Here is a 27,813-nt window from a genome sequence, read left to right on the forward strand (position 1 = left end):
CTTAATCCCTTTTCTACGTGCTTTATTGACTATGAGACAAAGTTCTACCCCTTTAAGATGGCTTATAAAGCTTTCAAACTCTGCTCCTCCACCCCCAATTGTGATAGCTTTTTTTTTTTTTTTTAAAGAAAGGCTGTTGAATTTTTTAAAACTTGATTTTATTTATTTATTTTTTAAGGTAGTGCTAGAGTGGGGCCCAGGGAAGTGCTCTACCACTGAGCCACAACCTCAGCCCTTGGGAGAGCTTTTGAGGTTTTCTAGTTAAATATCCGCTCCAATACTTTTAACCCCTCCAGGCAACTGAGAGACCATAAAGATTATACTTGTACATTTCTCACATACATTTTGGTGCTGTTGTTTTACTGTTAGAGCACAAATGAAATGTGTCACATTATGTGTGTATATAAATTTTCGTGAAGGGATAGACCTACTGCGTAACCTGGGAGAACAGGACAGTCCTCAGAAACCCATGCCAGGTCTCAGGTACACACGAATCACTGGAGTTTTTTCTCTAAACCCTGGATCTGAAATAGGTAGAAGATTCTTCCTTGAGTTTGAGACCTGAGAAAACAAGCTGCATAGTGTTATTTTATTTTTTTGCTTTTTATAAGGTCTTGAAATGTTCCAACCTCGTTTTGGTTTTATGCCTAAGCGTAAAGGAAGAGCTGTGTGCTCTGGCGTGGGTCAGAGTGTTAAAGTGGAGCATGGCCCTTAAAGGACAGTGTTGGTGGCATCAGAAGTTAAAGGATCCCTCCAAAACTCCAGCCAGGGTAACTGAACCAGTTCTGTGAAGAGAAACCATTCCTCCCAAGTGGAGATTCTCCCTCCACTAACTTTTAGGGATGAGTTTTAATTTAATTAAAGGCAGTTTCAGTTTCCTTAGATATTGCAACAAATTAATCAGTCTTGCTGGTCTTTGAAGAGGTAATGTGCTACACTAATGTACATGATCCTGAAAATACAAATTTCAAGTTACAATTGGCCCTCCATATCAATAGGTTGTGAATCTTCAGAATTAACTAAACTCCAGTTTGAAAAAATTTTTAGGCATGGTGGTGCATGCCTGTAATCCCAGCTACTCAGAAGACTGAGGGAGGAAGATTGCAAATTTGAGGCCAGCCTCAGCAATTTAGGAAGAACCTCAGTAACAGTGTGAGACACTGACTAAAAATTAAAAAATAAAAAGAACTGGGGATGCAGCAGTGGTAAAGCACTCCTGGGTTCAATTGCTAGCACTAAGGAGAGAAAAAAAAAAAAAAAAGATACCTGGACTGACTTTTTTCTTGCCACTTACCCCTTAGCAATATAGCATTATACCCCAGGATAATAACTATTTTCAAAGCACTTACATTGTAAAGTTTGTGCATAGTCAGTGCAAATGCTACTATTTTTTAGTTCTAATGACATTTCTGATTTGTAGTTCATTGGTGCAAAACCTGTTGATATAGAAAGCCAAACATAATTGAAAATTTCTTTTGACAGTGGCCAGATTATGGAATCAGTCCAGATGCCCGTCAATAGATGAATGAAGGGGGAGGGGCTAGGAGAGAATAGAGGTACTTTGGATTAGACAGAGGGGAGTGAAAGGAGAGGAGAGGGTTTGGGAGTAAGAAGGATACTTGAGTGAATCGAATATTATTATGCTATGTGTGTTTATGATTACACAAAGGTATAACTCTACATCATGTACAACCAGAAGAATAAGAAGTTAGTTATAGCCCATTTATGTCTGATGTGTCAAAATGCATTCTACTATCATGTATAAGTAATAAAAAATTATATAAAAGAAAATGCGGTCTATATATACACAATGAAGTTTTACTGAGTCATAAAAAAGAATGACATTATGGCATTTGCTGGATAATGATGGAAATGGAAAACACCATGCTAAATTAAATAAGCTGGTATCAGAAAATTAAGGGTCAAATGTTTTCTGTCTTATGTGGAAGCTAGACCAAAGAAGGGAAAAAGAAGAGATGGCTGAATATCATAAAGATACAGGAAAAATCAGTGGAGTAGAAGAAGGAGATCAAAAAGGAGGAGTAGCTGGAGTGGTGGCTCAGTGGTAGAGCGCTTGCCTAGCATGTGCGAGGCACTGGGTTTGATTCTCAGCACCACATATAAATAAATGAACAAAATAAAGGTCCATGAATGTCTAAAAAAAGGGGGGGAGTGAGGAGAAAGGAGAGGAAATATGAAATGAATTTAACAAAATCACCTAAGGGCATATATAAATATACCACAGGGAATTTCACCTTGATGTATAAATAGGAAGGACCAAACAAAAATAAATAAATAAGTGAAAGGAAGATCAGTAGAGGAAGGAGAATGGGGGAGGAAGTAGCAGGGAAAATGGGGTACAGGAACTGAAATCAAATTCCATGTACATATCAAATGAACATATCAAAATGAACACAACTACCATATATAACTATAATGCTCTGATAAAGATAGATAAATTTGGGGGGGGGGGGATTCCAGGGATTGAACTCAGGGGCACTCGTCCACTGAGCCACATCCCCAGCCTTATTTTGTATTTTGTGTAGAGACTGAGTTGCTAAGCCCCTCACTTTTGCTGAGGCTGGGTTTAAACTCCTGATCTTCCTGTCGAAGCCTTCCAAGCCTCTGGGAATACAGGCATGAGCCAACACTGGGCCTGGCCATAAAAATTAATTAAAAAAAAAAAGAAAATTTCTTTTGAATTTAGATGTAGTTTTGTGGTAATATCTATTTACATCTATCTATCTATTTACGCATATGCTCACACAAACATAAAGTAGGACTATAAAATTACATAACAAAACTAAAGTGGTGTTTATGTTCCTGTTGTTTATTGCCACATAACATACTAACCCCAAAACTTAAGCGACTTAAAACAACCCATTTTATTTTGTCCATCATTGTGTGAGTGAGTCATTTCAGAAGGCACCATTCGGGAAGTTTGTCACCAATGCATGTGGTGTCATCTGGAGTGACTGGGGATGGATGACCTTTCTGAAATGGCTCCCACACTCCTGTCTGGGACCTCCCTACCTGAGGCCCATCCCTCCCTACCTTTCCCTGTGGGTGATGTCCAATCCTACACAGTTGTGGCGTGGATTTTGTTCAGGATCGTGGTCTTAGGGTAGACTTCTTAAATGGCAGTAGGAACCCTTCCTCTTAAAAGCCAGGCCTGACCACACCTGTAATCCTAGCTTCTTGGGAGAAGGACACATGATTGTAAGGTCAAGACCAGTCTAGGCAACTTAGCCAGACCCTGTCACAAACTAAAAAAAGTAAAAATAAAAAGGCCTGGGGATGTAGCTCAGTGATAGAGCACCTCTGTGTTCAATCCTCAGTATGAATAAAAGAAAACAAAGGCCTAGAATTTAGAATTGACATAACTATTAGAGCACTATTTACATCCTTCTGCTCTGATCAGTCACATACCAGACCAAACTGCAGGGAAAGGAGAATAGGCCCCAACTTAGTTTTTCTTGTTTATTGTAAATCGATAATTTATAACTGTATAAATTTATGGGGTATGAAGTGCTATTGTAATTTATAAATACACTGTGGAATAATTAAATTAAGCTTACATATCCAGAGACTTCAACTTGTAACTGGAGGAATAGCAAAGAATTTGTAGCCACCTATAATATGCCATAAATGTAATATCTATTAGCATATATACTTGGTAAACTCAAAGCTTTTCCACTACAAAAATACTACCATGCCAAGTCCTCAACAGTTTGAAACATATGGTTTTCTTAGATCATAGGGTGCTATTACGCATATTGTGTGCAATTTTTTTATTTAGTGGTGATGGTAATCAAAATTCTCTCAATTTTATTATTTCTTTGATTTGTATATGTGTGTTTTATGATCAGCATTCTGAGTTGTAGGAGCGTGTACTATGCTTTTTATGACATACAACTAAGATCTTAGAAGCATTAAGAGTAGTTTATTAATGCCCAGGGTATCATTGTAGCCTACCTAATACCTTTGATTTACTAAAGTCACAAAAGTTCCATTGGCTTGTTTTATGGATATAACTTTCTCCATATGGTAAAGCACAGCTTTCTACAGGTGTTCTACAAGTCTGGTCTACTGACATCTAAGGAATTCAACTCTGGGGTCAGAGAGAATAAAAAGCAAAAGACCTAATAAAAACCACATGTTAACCATTAATGTTCATTTACCAAATCTTGCTTAAACTCTTGTATTCTTAAAGCTAATTTCATCCAATTGCTTTTTAATTATAGTCTCTTGTTCAGAGTTGCAAATATAATGGCTTTTTAATATAACTTGCACTGTTCTGTGTCCAATGTAGGATGTAATCATGCAATTTATTCAGTCAAAGCCAGTGCATCAGGTAATTAAAACATGAGCACACACGGATTTCTGCACATGCTTATACCCAGGAGGAAAATAATAGAAAAATATGACAAATCTGCTATTGAATAGAATGCTAGAAATCCTATGTGCACCAACATATATTGGTGAAAAGCAGAAGTCAGACATGGTTGGAAGACCTGTGCACATAGAAGAAATCCGAGAAATTGATTTAAAGTAGGACGTGAGTAGTATGATACATTTTAAACTAATTATAGACTCTCCTATTTCTTTTAGAGGAATAAAACAGAAAAAAAAAAAGATAACAACATTTAAGATTATTTTCACTACTGATAAAAATGACCAAAAAAGATGTAACAAAAATTTTCGGAATAAATATGTGCCTACATATATATGCACAAACACATCTGTAGCATTTTTCTTTTATTAAGCATGTATTACTCTAATAGTTGTTCACCTTTATTTCAGTTTTCAGACTTAACAGATTTATAAAAATAAGACTAGTAATTCTTTCATTAGCCATTTGAATTATGCATAATTTACTGGTTTAAAAAACAAATTAAACCATATTTTTACACATTTAATCAATCTATAAGTTATTAAGAGTCTACTGTGGCCTACATAATAATAAGAAGAAAGTGATGGTCTCTAAGATGTTCACTTCTTTAATCAATTACATTTATTTACATGAATAATAATGTATTTGAGAAAAAAACACAAAGAATATGATCCTATTTGAGTATTAAAAATAAAACACTTAGGAATAAATTTAACCAAAGAAATGATAGATCTATATACTGAAAACTGTAAACATTGCTGAAAGAAATTGCAAAAGACAAATGGAAAAGTATTCATGTTCTCTGGTCAAAAGAATTAATACTGTTAAAATATTATACTAAAAAAGCAACAGATAACTTCATTGCAATTCTATCAAAATATCAGTGCACTTTTCACAAGAACAAAAAACTCTAAAATTGGAGGTAACACTTTCTGATTTCAAATTATATTAAAACACTATAGTAATCAAAAAAGCAGGGAATTGACATATAAGCAGACACTTCCACTAATGGAAGAGAACTGACAGACCAGAAGTAAATCCAAGCATGTTTACTAATTTTGCCAAGGCCACCAGGAAGACATAGTAAGCAAAGGATAATCTCTTCAGTGAATGCCATTAGGAAAACTGGATATCCACATTCAAAAATATGAAAATGGACCATTACCTCACATCATACACAAAAAATAAACTCAAAATGTGTTAAAGGCCTTGATAAGTTGCTGTGGCTGTCTTTGAACTTGTGATCCTCCTGCCTCAGCCTCCCAAGCTGCTGGGATTACAGGCATGTGCCACTGTGCCAGGTCCACATACCTTCTTCCTCTTACATTCTCAGCAGTTTTAGGGTTTCTCTTTGGAAGAAAGGAAAGAAAGATGGAAGAAAGGAAGGAATGAAGGGTGGGAGGAAGGAACAAAGGGTAAGAGGAAAGGAGGAAAGGGGGTGCAGAGGGAGAAAGGAAAGACAAGATGGCTAGGAGGCTAGTCAAGCATCATTCTATTCCCAAATCAGGATTTAACTAAACCTTGAAATCCAGATACACAAGTAGACACTCCAGAAAGAGAAGTCTAAAAAAGTAAACCAACCTCAACAGGGGCAGCCTGACTTGACCCCTCCTGGTGCCCTAGAACTTGCAGCCTAAAATCTGCTTGCTCTTTGTTTAGCCTTCAGAGATGCAGTGTCTTATGCAACTGTGAAGTTGAAATCCATAGGGGACCCAATCAAACACACTGCTGTCAAAGCAAAAACTAGACAAACATACATGCTTCATCATCTTGATTAAATACCAAATTCCAATCCTAAATTCTATACTTAGGTTCTTGTTTTAGGGAAATGCTAAACTTGTGAGTGGATTATGTACCTAATGTTCTTTTAGAGACTTAAGACCCACGTTCCCACAGAAGTGATGGTAGAAAATCCACACCAAATATATTATAAATTAAAAAGCAAAATTCCATAAGTCCCCAGTAACTAGCTTATACTGAAGTCAAAATTTAAGCCCTAGATTGCTCAATGCCTTGCTAAATTGCTGAGGCAGGTATCAAACTTATGATCCTCCTGCCTCAGCCTCCCAAGTCACTGGGATTACAGGTGTGCACCACTAAACTTGGCTTAATTTTTGTTTTTACTTTAAAATACTTACTTTTTGGCATTTCTAAAATCAAGATTAGTCTTTTAAGTTAATTCATTTATTTATTCACTGCCTTTTTTTCCCCCCGAAAGCTGTTAAATTTATGTACCTATTAGCATAATTTCCAGGTATCTTAAATATTAAAGGACATTTTAATTATACCTGATTATTTATAATATTAATGTAGGGAGTTCCTTCAAAGTTTGATTACCAGACTGGGAGTTCAAAGTGTTTGTTAGGAGTGCCTGCCTACAGTCATTGAAAGCTTGTGTTCAAATCTTATTACTGGGTTTAAAAAAAAAAAAAAAATCTGGCATGATTTATGCAACTTGTTTTTTCTTAATGGACATTAAAATTATGAACTTACTATTACAAATATGATTCAGTTAATATTCTTGATCAAATACCTTCTTACATTAGTGGAAATATTTCTACAGATTCCTAGGAATAAAAATATTGGGGCTGAAATATTGCACATATTCTGTGTTCCCCTCAGAATTCATACTTTTAGGTCCCAACCATCAGTACCTCAGAATGTGAACTTGCCAAGGAGAGAGCCTGGAACAGACCCTTCCAGATCTAGTCCTCAGAAGCAATCAGCTCTGCCAACCCTCTTGATTTTGGACTGATAGCCTCCAAAACTATGTATGAGATAATACAGTTCCACTGTTAAAGCCACCCAGTCTGTGTCATTGCTGTGACAACCCTAGGAAATTAACAGAGCACACCTGCAAAATATCTTCCAAAATGGCTGTAACCATTTATACCTTACCATGTATGAGGGTAAGGTCAACTACATGCTTCACCAATACCAAATATCAACCTTTATACTGTTTTGCTTATTTTTAAGAACAAGTGAATTCTATCTCAATTTTTTTTTTTTTTTTTTTGGTGGTGCTGGGGATTGAACTCACAGCCTTATGCATGAGGTAAGCACTCTACCAACTGAGAGCTATATCCCCACCCCAAATTATATCTGAATTATCTCTCTTTTTAATACAAGCTCTTCTGATTTTTTGAACCCAGATTTAGCACACTTGTAGGGTTTTATGTTCTTTTATTTTGAAATATCTAAAGATGGATTCAATTGGATTAACACTATCAAATAACCACTCAAATATACAATTTTAATGTAATTTGATACAATGATGAAAACAAAAACTATATTTAGCTTTAAAGAATATCCCCTCACTTGTTGACTTATCTACTACACAATATTCATTATTTAGGACTACTACACAAATCATGAAGTATATTTTTGAAAATTAAAAACTATACAATTAGAAACTACAAAATTAAGTTATCTTCATATGTATAGTACGTGAAAATAAGTTGCACATCCAGTAATCCAATAGCTATTGAGGATTACATCTTTGAAGTAAATATATCTGATCTTTCCGTTGGAAATACACTAGAATACACAATGTTCCTAAAATGGCATTGCAAAGTAGAAGAGCATCTTAGTAACACTAAAACCATGCCTTTTATGGTTGCAATTTTAACTTAAAAGATCCTACCTAGAAATAATAGCCCACGAGGATATTTGTCCCTAGTCATTCTTTCATTAAAGCTTATATTCTATCTGAGGCTTATTTTCCATCTTCTTCCTCATTTATTCTGCTTTGTCTTCAAATGAGTTAAGAAGTGCACTTTCAGGTTATTTGACTGAACAAACCTCTTGTCACAGCCTGGAAAGGTACACGCAAAACGTTTCTCCCCAGTGTGGATGCACAGATGCGTTCGCAAATTGAAGTCCAGAGAAAAGCGCTTTCCGCACCCTTCAAAGGTGCACTGATAGGGCTTCTCTCCAGTATGAACCAGAAAATGCCTCTTTAGTTTTGAGCTCTCTGAGAATGTTCTCCCACATTCTGCACACACGTGATCTTTGGGACCAGGAACAGGGATGTGGCTTCTCAGGGAAGATTTGTTATTCGGCTTTTTTTGGCGTGTATTTTTTCCTCGCTTCTTTCTAGCAAATCCTGTGAGCTGTTTCGGATCTGCTATGTCGTTGGTGCAGGGTCTCCCTGTGGGAGGAGGCTTTTTGCCTGTCCCGTATTCAGAACACCCACGTCGTGAATTCTCTTCACGGGTCTGCTGAGGAAGCTCTGGTGTTGTCCCCTTTTTCACATATTCCAAAGAAGATTCAAGAAGGGAGTTGGCTTCAAAAATCTGCTCGGGAAGGTCTTGATCTAATCCTTTCTCCAGGCAGTCCAAGGACTTAAAAAGTGACTCTTCTCCCAGGATAGATTCAGAAAACTCCCCTCTGAGTAGGCATTCTATGTAACAGTCCTGGAAATCATCCTCTCCAATAGCCAGAGGGCTGAGCTCACAGCTAGGGTCTTTGTTATTGTCAGCCCATGACCTGCTGGGGGATTCCATTTCTGCCTGCTGGGCCTGGCTTGGCTTGCCTAACTTTTTTCAGGGTTCTTCTACCCACACCTTTCCGACCAGGAGTTTTGCACCAGAAATAGTATCAATGACTTCCATGTAGTAGTAATCTGGTATGGTCATCACCAAACACCTGCTTTATGAAAATAATCTTGAATTGGAACATATTCTAATATTAAAGACATCATCAGAAAATGACCTAAAACACTGACCTAGAGCTCACCTTTCAATTACCATTAATGCTACACTTACATGTTCTCTGATAACCATACCCCCTCACCTCCCAAAAAAGTAAATGCATCCTGGAATAAGATGGGTTATCTGGGTACCCTATAAATTTTCTGACCTAATGACTCATCTAATATTGATTGTGCACTCATTAAGGTGTTAGCCCCACTCTTGTCTACATATTGTTTGTGATTCTTCAGTAGAAGTTTGCAATCTTAAATAGAGCCAAGCAAGCAAACCTTTACTGAGGTGTTTGGTGGCAACTGATTAAAAACTCAAAGGGGATGAAGGAGTAGATAAAGATGCTCCTGTTTTCTTATGTAACTGTTATGTAAAGTGTTTGGCACAATTCATGGTGCAGAGCATATACATGCTGAATACTTAACATGAATTAGCACTATTTTATAATCCTTTTATCCATTTTGTAAGTGTATGTTGGATCCTGTAACCTCACTAAGCTGGGGATGACAATCTTTTTCTGTAAAAAGCCAGATTTAAGCTTTGTGTGCTCTCTTATCTCTGTTGAAACTCCTCAATCCTGTTGTAGCAGGAAGTAATCAACAGATAATCCATAAAGGAATGAGACTGGCTGAATTACAATAAAAATCCAAGAGAGGCTGGATTTCTCCCATGGGCTACAATTTGCCTACCCATTGTTCTAGAAGTTAGGGATCCAGAAAATAAGGAACACAACATCCATGACACTCTATCTCTTCTGACTACAAGCCAAAGTCAAAGCATAGGGTAACTAACTTAGCTCTGAAGTTTTACATTTCCTTAAGACTATAAAAGAACCTTTAAAACTTACAGTACAAATACGTTACTGCTATTCTTTGAAGAGTGGTTTGCTTAATGATACAATCCTGTACCTGATAAAGGCACAGACAAAAGTCCCTCTTCCTAGTCAGTCCATTTTAAATAACTGAAATTTGATTTGATGCTTGCCTTTCTTTCCAAGCTGATCTCTTGCCATCTCTAGTGCTCCTGTTTTATTATTCAGCAATAATAAACTCTCTCCAATGAAGCAAACAAGCATGGAAGCCTGTTTCCCACCAAAACTTCAGCCTTCTCAGGCTGCCCTCAATTCTTAGGCTCTTTTACATCCCGAGCTCAGCATTCACTAGCTCCCTATCTCATATGGATCAGAGCTCCATGATAATAATCTTGAATTGGAACATATTCTAATATTAGAGACATTGTCAGAAAGTGACCTTAAAACATGGCCTAGAGCTCACCTTCCAATTACAGAATGCTACACTTCCATATTCTCTGATAACCATACCCTCTCAACCCCAATGGGCAGGCAAACTGTTGCCCATGAGAGAACTCAAGACTCTCTTTGTTTTATTCAGCCAATCTCATTCCTTTATGGATTATCTGTTGATTACTTCCTGCTATAGGAAGCAAGTGTTTATTTATTTATGGTCTGTCTTACCTGCTAGACTGTAAGCTCTGTGAGAGCAAAGGCCTCTTTGGTCTTGTTCCAGCACTGTACTAAAAAAAAAAAAAAAATGAGTTTATGAATATTCATTAGATATTGCATTGGTGAGTTAATTTTCATCTGATAAAATTAATTTACTAGAAATTTATTCAGAGCTTTAGACACATAATGCATTAGTTTAAAAAAGTTGGCTGTCAATGAAGCAAGCTGTTAACTAGAAAGACATCTAATGAGAGATCAGAGAGGTATTTTATAAATTTACCAGCATCCAAGAATAGACCTTACTTTTCTGGGCTAATTATTATTTGTCATGTCTCTGAACATTATACTGGTTTCACAAAAATACGCAAGATTGTGAGCATGACATAAAATTGAAATGGTAATGTACCAATGTATTATCAAAAATGGTTAATATGGCAAGCATCCACTTCTAGGTAGGGGAAATAACTATAGGAAAAACTTACTGGGTAAACATGAGATGAGGACAAAATTTGAATACCAAACATGAATACTTAATGACCCGAGATTAGCCTAATTTTATATTTCTACAACAGGTTAGAAGTACTTCACAAGATGTTGTCATTTAATTAATTAATCAATTCACATATATTTAGAACTCAATATCCTTCTAAGTGCTGAACTCAGAACAGTGAAAAGGATATTAAGTCCATGGTCATCATAGCACTTTCCTCTTATCCCTGTGGGAAGGATAAAAGGCAGCCAATGGTAAATGAAACAAGCTAAAAATTGAGGAAAAAAATGGTATGGACCCCCCCCCAAAAAAAAAAAAAAAAAAAAACACCCACCAGAGTGGGCACAGTGGTGCACACCTGTAATTTCAGTGACTTGGTAGGTTACAGAAGGATCACAAGTTTGAAGCCAGTCCAAGTAAATTAGTGATGCCCTAAGCTTTGGGGATGTGGCTCAGTGGTAAAGTGCCCCTGGGTTCAATCCCCAGTAATCAATCAGAATGATTAAAAAAAAAAAAAAAAAAGTAACTTTGTCTGGAAAAACTTCCAAGAATGAGACATTAGAGTGAGACCTGAAAAAGAAAGAAGGTGTCCCGTGAGACAGGTTGGAAGAGTATTCAGCCCAGGACACAGCAGGGTGGAGGAGAAAGGAAGCCGTGTTTCCGGTGGGCAAAGAAGGTGGTAGTCAGAGTTGAGGTTGGGGAGGAGAGTGTAGAACCTTGTGGGAAGCAATTTGCAATGCATATCAAAACCAAAGAAAACCCTTAAGGAGTTTCACACTAAGAACCATTGCTTAGGTTAACCGTTTACTTTTGGCTGCGGTATGGAAAATGGACAAGAGTGAAAGACTAATTTATTAAGAAATTCAATCATCTAACTGACGCTGGGTGTTTGGGCCCAGGTGGGTCTGAAACGCAGGAAGGGTGGGAAAATAGAAGAATCTCCTCTGGGGCGCTTTACCACTGAGCTATATCCTCAGTCCTTTTTTTAATTTTTTTTTTTTTTTTTTTTAAATTTTGAGATAGGGAGGGACTAAATTGCAGAGGCTGGTCTACAACTTGGGACCCTCCTGCCTCAGCCCCCAGAGTCTATGGGATTACCGGCGGGAGCCACCACGTGTGCCCGTTTTAGGACCTTTTACGCTTGTTGGTGGATTGGATAAAGGGCGTAAGGGAAACAAGAATCGAAAATGAGCTGTCCTAGGTTTTATTGTTGTCGGGTTTTTTTTTTTTTCTTTCTTTCTTTTTTTGATTGCTAAAGTAATTGAGGTGGATAGTAGTGCTATTTCTCAAAATCAGTGGGGAGGGGAAGAAAAGATAGGCCTACTGTCTTATCAATAATTTAAACATTTTAATATAAAATAAACCTCGCCATAATGAAATAAAATATTTACATTAAATGAAACAAAATTAAAAAAAAAAAACGCAACTTCAAGGAAATTTCAACCAGGCATTCGTTGGCTTCCTTCTAAGTGTATTTATTTCCCCTAAATCTCTTGTAAAAGTGTATAGGGCCAGTGTCCCCTAATAGCTAGCGGTCAACTGTCTAAGCAGTAGAAGGTGAGTGATCAAAACAGGCTTGGACTTAGATAAACCCGATTCATTCGTACATTAGAATACATCCCCCTTCCATGCACCCATATCAGAAAAAAAAAAAAAAAGTTTCGTGAAACAAGACTTACCCATGCAACTAGGATGCGCTCCCAAGAGTTTCTATTCCATTTCCTTTCAAAGGTAAGAGAAAGAAGGAATTGCTGCTGCCCGCTCAACCATAGTCTACTATGCCACGTGCTCTGCTTCTCGGACCCCTTAGACTCCTTTAGGTGGACACAGGGAAATGGGCTACACCCACAGGGCTGAAAAGTAGGTATAGCCCATTAGTTCGGAATTTCCGAGGAAAAGCGCCAACCAGTCATGGAGGGCGGGGAGATGGGTGTGGCTCCGCACCTGGCCTGCAGGTAAATACCTGCTGGCTCCCGCCAGAGCACCTTCAGCGGTGCGGGAGGGGTTAAAGCGCTTCTTCCGGGTGGCTGCGGGTGGCCCGGCCTCAGCCAGGCACAAAAAATCCCAATTGCCTAGCTTTAGCACGCAGTACGTACTCAGTAGGTGTCTATTGAACGAGTGAACGTAGGTGAAATGAAATTTAAGCTTTTATGTATCAATGAATACAAATCAAGCGTAGGAGGCAATTTTTATTCCTGGAAATGGAAGTTTGCTCTAATACACACCCACAAGTCTTCCCCTGCACTCTCCCCATCTCCACTCCTCCTCCAACAGTCCTAAATAAACTGTCTGTCTCTGTCCATCTCTTTTTTTTCCTTAGCTATTCCAGTGGCTTTTATATCCCTAGAAGTAACACAATTCACTTGGAAGCTTAGGTCAATCAATGTTCACCATTGGATAGGGTCTACTGAAATTTAACAGTTCGTATAAATACACTCACACTATTAAAACAAAAACCAAATCAATATTTAAAACCTCTTAAATTTTGACATAAAGCTTCTCTGTGGTTCACCTATCTGGCAGCAGTCCTGTACTTTTTTTTTTTTTTTTTTAACCAATTTCAATTGTGAGATTGCAAAAGATTTTCCAATGGGGATATATTTGAACTTTCTATTTATTATTGGCTGGTATTGTTGCCCAAAGCTCAGTCCTTGTCCCCATACTATTCCAATAACGATAACACGGTTTGGAGAAAAAGGAAAAAGAAGCTTTATTGTTTTGCTAGCAAAGGAGAAACACAGGGGACTCCTGTCCCAAAGGCTGTGATTCTGCCCATTCACAGTTAACAGGGGGCTTTTAAAGAAGTGATCCAGAGAAAATGATGATAGAGAGAAGAGATCAGGAAGAAGTAGTTTAGGGGAAAAAAGATTGGGGGAAAAAAAAAAGTTTCAAAGCCACAAGGGATATAGTAAAAGCATCAAATGAACATGAACCCCTGTTACAGTATCCCCCACTAAGCAAACAGGCATCCCTTACATTTAAATCAAAGTTAGATAAAACTTCCTCAGCTCCTTACCTGAAAACATTGTATTCACAGGTGAATTTCTGAAGGCAGAAATGCATGTGTGTATATATATTCATCTCCCCACCTAGCCCTCCTACTAGGAAGGGAACCCAGGGCCTTGCACATGCTAGGCAAAGGGTCCACCACTGATCTACATTCCAGCCTTTTCTGTTTTACTTTGAGATGTCTTGCTAAATTGCCAAAATTAGCCCCTTCTTGGAGCTTGGGATTCTCCTGTATCATCCTTTTTTAATCCTTGTTATGCTGCTGATTGAACCCAGGTGCACTTAACCACTGAGCTTAACCCAGCCCTTTCTATTTTTAATTGTGAGATAGCCTAATTTACTGAGGCTGAATTTGAACTTTCGATCCTCTTGCCTCAGCCTCCGGAGCTGCGGGGACTGCCGATTGGCTGGGATTATAGACATGGGTCACTACGAAGATTGAAGGCAGAAATATTAAACAAAACAAATAAAATAAAACAAAACAAAAACAACAACAAAAAAACCACCTCCCTTCTGGTCTCTTGGTGTCTCGAAATGGTTATTTTAGAAACCACACAGGCCAAATTCTCACATAGGTGGGCACCAGCCCCCCCACTTTTTTAAATATAAATGCCTGGGTTTTAATATTTGTCTCTCATGTGTGGAAGCTAGAGGAAAAAAGGAAAGAAAGGGATCTCATGAAAATAGAAGGGAGACCAGGAGGGTAGAAAAAGGGGGCCAGGAGTTAGGAGAGCGGGGGCAAGAGAAAGTACCAGGAATAAAATTGATCAAAATATGTTATATGCCTTTAAATATATACTACAATGAAATGCACTATTCTGTATAATTGTTATGCACCAATAAAAAAAGAAAGAAAGAAATACAACTTCAATGAACCCAAGAATCTTGAGCATAGCATTCTTTCCATGATTTTCAATGCAATGACACTAAGTCCCTTTCCTTACTGGATGGACAGGCTTACTCAAACAGAAACACTCCTCTCTTCAGCCTACTTCATTAGAACCACACCCTTTTGTTATCACTTCCTTAACTATTGCCATAGTACACACAAAAACCAGATTAATTTATAATCCCCTCTCCCTACCACAACCTCTCTGCTCACTTGGTTTATTTAGGACATGGCTCACCTTTAGATAATCTAAAATTACATTTTATATCCACCTACTAATGTAATGCATACATTAGTTTTCACCCCATTATGATTTGACTCTACTTTCTGTGGCCCTTAAAAAAGTAAGGCAGAGCCAGGTGCAATGGTGTACACCTGTAATCCTGAGCCTGAGACAGGAAGGATAGCAAGTTCAAAGCCAGCCTCAGCAAGGGCAAGGCACTAAGCAACTCAGTGAGACCCTGTCTCTAAATAAAAAATACAAAATAGGACTGGGGATGTGGCTCAGTTGTCCAGTGTCCCTGAAATCAATCCCTGGTACAAAAAAAAAAAAAAAAAAAAAAAAGTAAACCAAATGAATTAACTCATCTGTCATATGAAATCAGCTCAAGGGAAATTTGGTTTCTTCAAAATGAGTTAGGGACCAATTAAATGTGAAAGAAAAGCAGATTGCTTTTTGAAACTGACCACAAAGGGTGGTATAGGGAGTTGAGAAGTTTTTGAATTGCTCAAATATTAACCATTGTAATTCTTCTACCAATAACATCATGGTCATTTTTTTTTTAAAAAAATTGTATTTTTGAGAATTTATGTGTATTATAAACTGATATTTTCAGATTTAGAAAACAAAAAATTATACGTAAGTATTAATTCACTTTACATAGATTTGAGTTTCTTCTGTAGGTGGGTCACTGTTCTAGGCCCTGGGGATATGATACCTGACCTCCTAGAGTTTGCAGGCCAAACTGGTAGGACCAAAGGTAAGATGAAGCCAGTAACTTGCTGATCCACAGCAAATTTAAGGGATGCCAAAAAACTCAGTAATCAAAATTAACAATATTTTAATTTCACATTTTAAATTATTTTATTTTTTGGTACTGAGAATTGAACCCAGAGGAGCTTATCCACTGAGCCATATCCCCAGCCCTTTTTATTTTTTGAGACAGGATCTTATTAAGATGCCTAGGGCCAGGAAGGGGATGTAGCTCAGTTGGTAGAGTGCTTGCCTCCCATGCAGAAGGCCCTAGGTTCAATACCACAAAAAAAAAAAAAAAAAAAAAAAAAAAAAGTGTGCTTAGGGCCTTGCTAAATTGCTGAGGCTAGCTTTGAATTTGGGATCCTCCCTCCTCAGCCTCCTGAGTCACTGGGATTATACAGGCATGAGCCACCATGTCTGGCTGATTTCATATTTTCTACAATTAAAATTAGTGCAAAAGTCCCTGATGAACAAAATATCCAAATTTTAAATAAAGACAGTCAGAGGATCCCAGTCAATTAACCAAGGTTTTAAATATCAAAATGCACCTATCCATTGATGCCTGGAGCCTAAGGCTTTGGTGTAATGTGAAGCAATAACAGGAGAAAATCCTGAGATTCTGGGAAGGTTTTCCTGCTGTGATCTGAAGCAGGACGGTTTGGAGGGCATAATCTCCCTGACAATAGAAAGGAAATTTAGCTATGGAAGTGGGAAGAGTGAGGCTGTATGGAGAGGAGGAGCAAGTCCAGCTCCAGAGCCTCGGAGACATGATAAAAATTTATATCTGTACCCCAAGATGAATGGGAATGGGGGAGTAAAAGAAAACATGCATCATCCACAAATGCTTATTGACCTTAAACTTGCAAAATATTATTTCATTACTGGGACTCAGTCTATCTCTATTTGATTTAGCTAATATTAATTGAATGCTTTACATGCACAGTCTCATTTTATCTTGAAATCCTGTTTTCAAAATGGTTATTATTACTATACTGTTATAATTTCATTGGCATTTTCAAATGATAACCCTGAGGTACAACAAAATTTTACTGGCTAAACTCAGATTAGAGCCCTAGTATGCTTAATTCTTTGAGATGTGTCATTGTGGTCTAGTATAGTATTTCACAAACTCCACAGTTGTATTTTTCATTAAAAAATCCTTCCCATTATTTGCTGTGATTTATAATACTTTTTCAAACTTGTTTGATCCCGATAGCAACCTTATGAATTGTTATTATCCACTTTATGAATGAGGAAATGGAAAGTCAGTTATGATAAATGCCTTATTCAAAACCACACAAGTATTAAATTTATGCAGCAGACTTTAGACCCCAAATCTTGCTATCCTGAAACAAAATTTAAATATAAAGTTAATTTTTCCAAGTTCAGTCAATTGTTTAAAGAGTTTATTAATGTGGTATTGGTACGAGTTCTGCTCCCTCACATGTTGAAGTTTGAACATTAGAGAAGCTCGCTGAGGCAAGCATATAAAGGAGGGTTTATTTATAAAGGGGTAACCTAGACTTCTCTCAGGAGGGAGAAGGGGGCCATAGCTGGTGTCCTAGTTCTGCCCTTTTTATATGTTCTATGTTTTCTTTGTTCGGTGGGTGGGTCAAAGGGTGAGGAACAGATGAGTTGAAGGGAGAAGGGCAGGATGCTGCAGCCCAGGACACATTAATTAACAACTTTATAGCTCCCTGGGGGGGGGGGGGGGAGACACAGATTACTTTAGCAACTGGTTGGAGCAGGGGGAGGTTCTAGATAAGGGTGGAGGAAGGGCTCCGAAGGAATTAACATCTCAATGCCTCAGGGGACAGTCTCCAACTTGCTGGACTCACTCAAAATTGGCTCCTGGATGCGACCTGACTCAATTTACCTATCTATAGTGACTGTCTGTCTAATTCTGGCTTCAGTTTTAGAGTTTCCACCGGATGTGAGGAACCCCACAGTCAATAATACATGTTTCTACTTGGAATTTGATAGTCGAATAAGGCTTTTAAAAGGGCATGCTAAGGCACATTTGTTTGTTATTTATTTTTAATTTTTTAAAAAATCTAAATGGAAGATGTTTGCTACTTAACACTGAGATGAATGAACTTTGTTATACTGTCATACCTTTTCACAAGTGTTTGTGCTATTTAGGTGAAGACTATGGCCACACAAATATTATCATGTTTCACTTTCTCTATGAGGGTTTAGTGGTGGGGCCTAAGTACACAGGTTTTTATGTCAGATTCTTCTCAAACTTTGATTTCTTAATGCTGTTTTGTTGTCAACTTCATAAGATTCTTTTTTTCACTTAAGAGTGAACTATTGCTGGGCGCAGTGGCGGCAAGCCTGTAATCCCAGCAGCTTGGGAGGCTGAAGCAGGAGGATCCTGAGTTCAAAGCCAGCCTCTGCAAAAGTGAGGTGCTAAGCAACTCAGTGAGACCCTGTCTCTAAACACAAAATACAATATAGGGCTGGGGATATGGCTTAGTGGCCCCTGAGTTCAATCCCTGGTACAAAAAAAAAAAAAAAAAGAGTAAACTTTTGCTCTGTCTGAATGTTTGTGTCCTTCAAAATTCATGCATGGAAATCTAACCCCCAGTGTGATGGTAGTAAAATGACATATGGCCTTGGGAAGTGATTAGGTCATGAGGGTTCAGATCTCATGAATAGAATCACTGCCCTTATAAAAGGTGCTTGAGAAAAGCTTTTTGCCCTTCTACTATATGAGGACACATAGAAGGTATTGTCTTTAGGAGGTAGGCTCTCAGCAGATACCAAATCGCCTGGTGCCTTGATCTTTCCAGACTCTAGAACTGTGAACAATACATTTTTGTTGCTCATAAGTTACCCTGTCTACTTCATTATAGCAGCCTGAAAGGTCTAACTCAACTATTTGTGTAGTTTCCTTTCCTCTAAATATTCCTTGCCTTTTAGTTAAAGAACCTGCTAAAATTAGGCTCATCTGGAGTAATTTTCTGAGCTTGTTCTAATTTAAGATCATCTCTCATACTCTACCCCCTTTTTAATTTATAAATGATTAAAAAGATATTACAGAGAGTTCCTATATATAATTCACCCAGCTTCCCCTAAATTTGGTGTATAGCATAGCCAGTATACATTCATTAAAACTAGGAGTTTAGGGCTGGGGATGTGGCTCAAGCGGTAGCACGCTCACCTGGCATGTGTGCGGCCCGGGTTCGATCCTCAGCACCACATACAAACAAAGATGTTGTGTCTGCCGAAAACTAAAAAATAAATAATAAATATTAAATCTCTCTCTCTCTCTCTCTCATAGTTCAGGACATCTGTTATTAAAAAAAGTAAATAAATAAAATTTAAAAAAAAAAGAAAGGTTCATTAAAAAAAAAAGCTAGGAGTTTAACAAATGTACTGTACTACTAACTAAACTCTAGACTCTATTTTGAATTTCAACAGTTTTTCTACTTGTGTACTTTTTACCTGTTCCAGGATACCATTTTACATTTAGGACCTAGTTAAATTGTAGACATAAACTCCACAATCCAATCTCAGTTCTAACTCAGAAAATGTAATGTACGCCTTGGAATATCCTTCCCCGTAACACTCCCCCTCTTAAATTCACCCCCATCTCAGGATTCCAGGTTTATACCTTTTTCAAGATTCAGGTTGAAAATAGCATCTTTCAAAGAGACTTTTTTTTGGAAACCCAATGCTCTCTCTCCCTATGTTGAATTACTCTGGCTTTAAGGATTTTATTTTATGGCACATAACCAGTTATTTAACATTACTTTTAGATGCAGTTAAGTGGAGAACTAATAGAGTGCACATCTCTGCAGGAGAAAATCACTGGCATATTGGATTCTCCAGATTTTATAAAGTCTATTTGCTCCACATAGGGAAACTGTAGAACAGGTGGGTTTCAGGTTAGTATTATGTTTGAAGTGGTGAGAATAAATTGTGAACATCAACTTGTAAGTAATACTGATCCGGTCTTATTTCAGCAAAGAAAAATGTATAAAATAAATAGCTCTGGGGCACATAGTTATGTGTAGCCTTTATAGCCATTGGTTTCGTTTCTTAGCTTGTTTGTTTTCTTTTATGGAATTTTAGAATCTAAAGCCGTTTCTCAAACTGAGTTGGAACTAATTAATGGGTAGCAATCAGCATTTTGTTATAGTCAAAAAAGTGTGAGAAATATAATTTGCTAATGTGTATGGTTAGAAATGGATCTAAAAGGTTAAATATGGGAACATGAGTCAGTCTTTTTTTTTTTAACATAAATATTTTATATTACTGAGTTGTAAAAAAAAATCCACCAAATCTGCTTTAGAGAAGGTTTGTTTAGGTGATCTACCTTATATATAAATAAAAGGTGTAGCCCTTCTGGTTTCAAGGTGGATTTACTCAAGGTGGATTTTATTCTCCTGTACCAAGAAAATGAAGCGGTGAAGCTGAGATTAATTATGTAAGAATTGTTTTTCTAGCAACATCCATCTTTCTAAATTTGCAGCATTTAACCTTTTAAATAAAGTTTGTTAAAGTGATGGTGTAAAGGTAAAATTTCTAAGCTGATTCTAAGCTGCAAAATCTGAGTTAAAGTGTAAAAGACTAGGGCATTGTAAAGCTTCTAGATTACAAGGCCTGGGCTAAAAGGTAAAAGTCTATTGTTACAATTCCTCTGCTATCCCCGGAACCTGTAATCTCTGTAAAGTTGTTAGGACAATGCGGGAACTGCCCAGTAAATATCTCCATTGATTCCCTGGTTGTTTAATAGCTAAGGGCTCCAGGTAGCATGGCACGTAAGCATATAGGCCCCAGAACCAATCAGTTTAAATGTGTACCCCGCTTAGGAATGACCAATCACCCCTGCCCAGACTGTTCCCGCCAATGAATGTACTAATCATGTCTCAGAGTTGTTGTTCAATTTTCCCGCGCCTCATGATGATTTGTTCTGATGCATGCAAAGCCCCCCGCCCTCTCCAAAAAGTGTACTTAAGCTCTGCTTGACCTCTGCTCTGGGCTCTGGGCTGCTCTCCCTTCTTGAGTGAGCACGGAGCCCCAGCGCGCTGGAATGGATCCCCAATAAATCCCCTTTTGCCAATTGCATGGAGCCAGTCTCTTGTGTGGTCTCTTTCTCCGACGCTCCGCTGGACCCTTACAATGGAAGGACAGATAGATCATAAAATAGAGCCCAGAAACACATCTACAGGTAACCTGATATAACAAAGGCAATCTGAAGGAGCAGTGAGAAAAGGCAGGTGTTTCCATAAACAATGCTGAGTCAACCAGCTCTCCACGTGGGGGAGAAAGGAATCTTGACCCCTAACTCACACCATACACAAAAAGGTAAGTTCCAGATACATTTTAGATATAATTGTAAAAGGTAAAAAGTACTACTTTTAGAAGGAAACTGGGATAGTATCTTACATTAAGAGCTAGGGGAGATTTCTTCAGCAATACCCAAAAGTACTGAATACAAAGGAAAAAAAAATAAACTAAATGATATTAAAATTATGAATAGGGCTGGACACAGTGGTGCATGCCTATAATCCCAGCAACTCAGGAGGCTGAGACAGGAGGATCATAAATTTGAAGCCAGCCTCAGCAATTTAGCGAGACCCTAAGCAACCTAGTAAGACCCTGCCTCAAAATAAAAAATTAAAAAAAAAAAAAAAAAAGGAACTGGGAATGTAGCACAGTGGTAAAGTGCCCCTGGGTTCATTCCCCAGTACCAAAAAGAAAAAAAAAAATTGTAAGAAACACCACTGATAGAATGAAAAACTGATCATTTTTTTAAATTTATTTTTTTAGTTCTTGGCAGACACAACATCTTTGTTTGTATGTGGTACTGAGGATCGAACCCTGGCCGCATGCATGCCAGGCGAGCACGCAACCACTTGAGCCACATCTCCAGCCCTAAAGGAGATCTTTTAAGAAAGACAGATGTGATGCCATTTTCTCCAATGGCTTCCCATTTTCCTTAGAAGAAATTTACTTGCTTTTCTGTCTTAGAAAGTACCAGGCGATCTGGCCTTAGCCTCACCCTTCAGCCTCAGTTGGCTCCTTTTTCCTCTCAAGCCAAGCCATTCCCTAGTTCCACAGTGATGCTAGACGAATTGACAAGACTTTTGCATGTCTTTCTTCTCTCTGCAATTCTTTGCCACAGATTATTACAAACTTGGCTTTGCTTTGTTCCAATCTCAGTTTAAATTGTAAGTACATGAGTTTCCTCAGTTGAGCTCTTAAAAAACCTCCAAGGTTTATTTATTATTTTCATGTGCAGAAACATGACCTTTTTCACTATAGATGGTTTTAAGAGCCGAGTGCTTCAGGAGAGTACTGGTAGAAAAGAGGGCCCAAAATTTGAATGCTCCAATTTAAAAGTGCAGTATCTGAAGAGGAAAAGCTAAAGTAGGATTTAAATGAGGAGCTGGCTGTAAATAATTCAAGAGAAGAGTACTGTTGAAGGAACCCCTAACAGGGAAGGAGCCAGGCTTTGGTGAATTTTCTGCTAGGCACTGATCTGATCGACTTTCTTTTGCTGGAAGTTTTCCTTCTGATGAACACAATCTGGACTAGATGCCCAATTGCAGGCTTTCTGGGTGTGTCTATATTCACCTTAGAAGGGAGCCAAGAACAACTACTGTGGTCAGTAGAGCACTGGCAGTGTTTCTAGCTGGCTCAATCCCAGGAATCCTAAGAATGGGTCTCAGCTGTGCCTTGCTGTGTGTGAATTGCTTGGAACCTCTAGGATGGGGATACTCCTTCCCTCGGTCCCTGGGGTTTCCCCTGGAACGGTCAGTCATAAAAGTGAAAGAAAAATTCTGTTTTATGAAATTGTCATAGAGCACAATTCTCAAAATCCAAGAGAAAATAAGTTTACCTTGGTTCTACACTGAATCATGCTCTTGGACTTTGTACTCCCTGCTGTTTGCTGGTGTGAGCCCTGGGCCCTCTGCCCACACACATAGTTTCTGTACCGGCATCCCTGGGTCATGTTCTTGAAGTCTGAGCTCTGCTGGTTAAGGCTCCTGAATGATCCTGATACTCTTTTCCTTTCTGTCTCTGTGCCCTCCAAGTGTTGTTTCCTCTGCCTGCAAGCGTTTTCACAGTTCTATTTCAGGATATTGGACTGCTCTTTTTGTTAAGTTGATATGTTTTCCTTCCTTGCAGTATGTTCAGAAAGAAACTAAAATTGTATATTAATATTTTTTTCAATATGATCTCTTATAGTTTCTCAAACAAAGGAGTCCCTGGGCATTTATACCACACTATAGAAGTGCCACTTAAAACTGACACTTGGCACCCAATCTCTTATCTTTCCAATCCCTCCTTCCTACTTCAACCATTTCTTTTTCCTTCCTTCTTTCCTTCCTTCCTTCCTTCCCTCCTTCCTTCCTTCCTTCCTTCCTTCCTTCCTTCCTTCCTTCCTTCCTTTCTTCTTTTTTTTTTAGTTTTTCATTGTTATTGAAATTACACATGAAAATAGAATATGATGATTGTTGATAATAGTATAGAGACTAGGAAAGATAGGAAATATAATTTGATCAGGCCTTTTTATCTTGAAGTTTTAATAGAGGCTGTGGAGTGAAGGTTAGCAGTGAGTTTTGGGAACCCAGGGCCACTTTACCACTGAGCTACATCCCCAGACCTTTTAGTTTTTTATTTAGAAATAGGGTTTCACTAAGTTGCTGGGGCTGGCTCTGAACATGCAATCTTCCTGCCTCAGTCTCCTGAGTTGCTGGTATTACAAGTATGCACCAGTGTGCCCAACTAACCACTTATCTTCTTGAAACACTGATGAGATCTTATCCTTTGCCTGATTTTGAATAGATTCTAAAGCCTACCACCCCATCCCTCTAAAGTACAAACTCTTGACTCACTAATCTGGTTCCAACCTCTTCTTCCATTTTACCCTCTACTTATGAATCTATTCCAGATGTAGTCAAAGTTTGGCTCTTTTTCATATCTGACCTACTGCCTGCCATGAGCTAGGAAAGCTTTTTACATTTTTAGATAGTTGAGCAAAAAATTTTAAAAAATTCATGATATTGAAAATTGTCTGAAATTAGAAGGTCCATAACCCTAGATAAAATGTGATTGAAACTGAACCATTCAGTTTCAATCCTATTGAATATGACTATTTTTGCACTATTGTTTAGTTCCAGAGCTGAGGAATTCTTACATGGAAACTAAAATATTTGTTATCTGACCTTTTACGGAAAAAGTTTACTGACCCCTTAACTATTCAACCCTAGTTGAGAGTAGGGCTAGTTCTTTTTGCAAAATTCTACTCTCGTTTGCATAGTAATTGGTAGTTTAGCAATTATTCCAGTTTACCACAGTCACTACACATGGAAGACCCTCCCTAGTCATCCCCCTACACTGAACTTTCTTTCTCCTTAGATGTACATCTCCTTAGATTACTGAATCTCAGGAATTTCCAGAATTCCCAAATCCTTCCTCCTCTATGCTTCATATTTTAGCTATTATCTGCAAAGTTTTTCTTTCTTTCTCTTTTTTTTTTTCTTTTTTGGTACTGGGAATTGAACTCAGGGGTGCTTAACCACTTAGCCACATCCTGCACCCTTTTTATATTTATTTAGAGACAGGATCTCACTAAATTGTGTAGGGCCTTGATAAACTGCGATAAACTGCTGACTCATGATCCTCCGGCCTCAGCCTCTGGAACCTCTAGGATTATAGGTGTGCAACACCATGCCTGGCTGCAAAATGGTTTTTGTTTTTTAATATTTATTTTCTAGTTCTCGATGTACACAACATCTTTGTTGGTATGTGGTGCTGAGGATCGAACCCGGGCCGCACGCATGCCAGGCCAGTGCGCTACCGCTTGAGCCACATCCCCAGCCCTGCAAAATGTTTTTAATCTTCAAACTCTTCATAATTTAATTCTAAGAAACTGGAAGATGAGGCTTCCCGTGGAGTCCACTCAGGTCAGCCGCTGTCTGTTCCCATGCATCATCCTACTCCATGGGGCAAGGGTTGTTCTTTTTCCCCATTGCTCACTGTAGACCTCTTTTTCCTTCCTCTACTCCATATTAAACAGCTCTTTTGAAGCGTAAGCTATCAGACTAAACTGACCTTTGATGCCTTCATATCTAAGTACCCCAGGACTAATCTTAATTCTGATATCTCCATGGATGATTCTTCCAATAGCCTGGCCTTCACAGTCAGCTTCTACATGGTCGGAACTTGTCATTGCCTCTAACTGGCTCCTCATTCAGATTTTCAATTAAAAACATTTAATTCTGTGATAATCACTTCCAATCTTTCTGGCTCATATTTAGCACTTCTCCTTCAATAATCGTCCATACAGCGCCCTTGGATCAGTGACTCTATCTTTGTCATCCCGTGGCTCATCATTTGATTGGTTCCTTTACATATACAGATCACAACCCTGGATCTCAAATGCTTGCAGTCAGATATATTTCCAAAATCAGATTTCTTTTTAATCTTAAGAAGGTAGAACACTTCCTATACCATATTGTATAGTACCATCCACAGTGAAAGTGATGATTATTCCCCAAGAATAGGATCAATAAAGGCTCCAAATATCTTTGTGTCTATTCAGGTTAAGTTTTACTGCCAGATGAGTTTTAAGTGATCTTATTAAAAATTAGAGAGAAAGAGAGGGAGAGAGAGATGGAGGGGGGGGGGAAAGACTCTCTTTTGAAAGCTCCTTTGGAATTTTGGAAATGCACATGGGGATGGTCAATCTGGACCCAAATTTCCTTGCTCCATTTTCCGTTTTTTTATTTGCCCAATAAAGTAACTGGTTAAAGGTAACTCTACCTCTTCTGAGTTTGCATCCAAGCAACTGAACAAAACATAATTGTGCTAAGGAGTTTTCCATGGAGTCACAGTCACTAATCTCCAGTGGTTCCTCCATCTTTTCAAGGAGTATATGATTCTCAATAAAGGCAGTACCGCCCTCTAGGGGGCATGAAAATGTAGAGTTTGTTTTGTTTTGTTTTGCTTTTTGCTTTCTTAGTATACTCACACTGAACATTTGAATATGGTAATATGTCATTTTATTATTAATCATTTTATGTTTATTTCTCCATATTATGATGAAGTAATTTAAAAATATGTGTGTAGGCAAATTATGTTAGCTATCATTTTATTTTCACAATTATCCGAAGTGTGTTAAAAATATGCATTGAGGATACAGCTCAGTGGTGGAACATGTGCTTTGAATGCATAAGGCCCTGCCTTCAATCCACACAGCACACACACACACACTCACACACCAAAAAACAAAACGTAGATAAATAAAGTAGATGGGGGAGAAAAGAAAAAGAAAAAAAATGTGTTGTGAAAGGGGCCATTGGGTTTGATAGGGTTGAGGACAACTTCCCTAGTCCATTTACTTTCTCACAATAATGCTATACTGCCCTCTCTTTTCTAAAGTTCTCTTATGTTCTTCCTAGTCCTATCAGCTAAGTATCTTATTGCACTGAGAAATAAAAAATAATTGGAAGAGAACCTCTGTGCTTTCTATCTTCCACCTCATCTACATCTGTAGCCAGGAACTTTGCAGTCCCTCTTGGTAATAAGGGTGAAGTGTCTGCTTCCCTCCCTAGGCTTCCTATTTGTGAATTAATGAATGCCATTTTCTCTTGACTACTCAGGGTATTGTTTAAAGAATTGTTTTTTTCTCTCTCCATCTTCTACTGTTTTTTCCCTCTCAACTTAGTTGCTCTAATGGGCATATCAGCACACTTGTGGTGATAGCATGAATCTTAAAACTAATTCCCTTAACTTCACCTTTATGCATAGGTGGAACCAATCAAACATAAATAAGTAAGCATATAAATAGATAAACATTAAAAAATAGCATAAGGAAGTCTAATAGAGTAGAAGAAGGAGAATGGGGGAGGGGAGGGAGGACAGAAGAGAAAAGGGGGGGATTATGAACTGAAATCCAATTCCATGCATGTATGAGTTTGTGCAATGAACCCAACTACTATATTATAGTAGAGCTATACAGCTACTATGTATAACTATAAAGTTAAAAAAAAAAACACCGAATTCCCTTGACCCCATATTCTCCTCCAGTTTCTTTGCCCTCTCCCCTCCTTTCCTTGATGCTTTTTTATAGTAAACTCCTGAAAGATTCTCTCCTTTTGCTACTAAAATTATAATCCACTGGCACCATAGCATCATCTGAAAGCTTAGTAGAAATGCCGTCTCTCAGGTCTCACCTTGTACCTACTGAATCAAAAATTCGTCTCTCAGGTCTCACCTTGTACCTACTGAATCAAAAATTGTCCTTCAGCAGGATTGCCAAGATTCACAATGACATTAAAGTTTGAAAAGCCCTGATCTGTCACGCCAATTTTCAATTCTTGCATTTTTTTTCCCCTTCAATCCACTTCAATAAATCTTTCCCTTCTCCTCTTTACTGAAACAGCTCTTTTTAAGGTCACCAATTACCGCCACAAGGTTAAACACAAAGGTCAGTTTTCACTCCTCATTTTACTGGGATCTATGCATCATTTGATATGGTTAAAATTCCCATTTCTTATGCATCCTCATTTTCAAGGCCATTAATGTAGTTGTGCAGGGGCTCAGTCCTTGGGCCTCTTTCTTTCCTCAGTTATTCCCTAACTGATCTCAGTCAGTTCCATGACTTTTCATTTCATCTACGAATATGGCATCTCCTGTCTCATATTTCAAGGCTTAGGGCGTATAGTTAACTTCTCACTGGAGCGTTGTACAGATTCTCCTAGGAGAAATGAATCACTCTTTCTTCAAAGTGATTATTCCTATCACTTTGCACTTCTAGTTTCTCACTTTTTCAATTTTACTTTATAGTTTCTTTGTAAGCTTGATGACAAAATGGATATCATATACATCTCTATATTCTATATCTCATCTCTCTCTATATATGGTTTCTT

The 27,813-nt window shown here is 38.1% G+C and overlaps 1 protein-coding gene across 1 annotated transcript; it reads right to left on the reverse strand.

The window, feature by feature from the left end:
* Nucleotides 1-8,127: 8,127 nt before the first annotated feature.
* On the reverse strand, nt 8,128-8,898 carry ZFP42 (ZFP42 zinc finger protein; the record flags this gene model as incomplete). The annotated part of the gene is made up of 1 exon (XM_081268942.1): nt 8,128-8,898. One exon carries the CDS (start codon nt 8,896-8,898, stop codon nt 8,128-8,130), a length of 771 nt encoding a protein of 256 aa, XP_081125068.1.
* Nucleotides 8,899-27,813: the final 18,915 nt, after the last annotated feature.

This window comes from Spermophilus citellus, assembly GCF_964194105.1.
Source record: "Spermophilus citellus genome assembly, chromosome: 16".
In the NCBI taxonomy this organism is placed as follows: domain Eukaryota; kingdom Metazoa; phylum Chordata; class Mammalia; order Rodentia; family Sciuridae; genus Spermophilus; species Spermophilus citellus.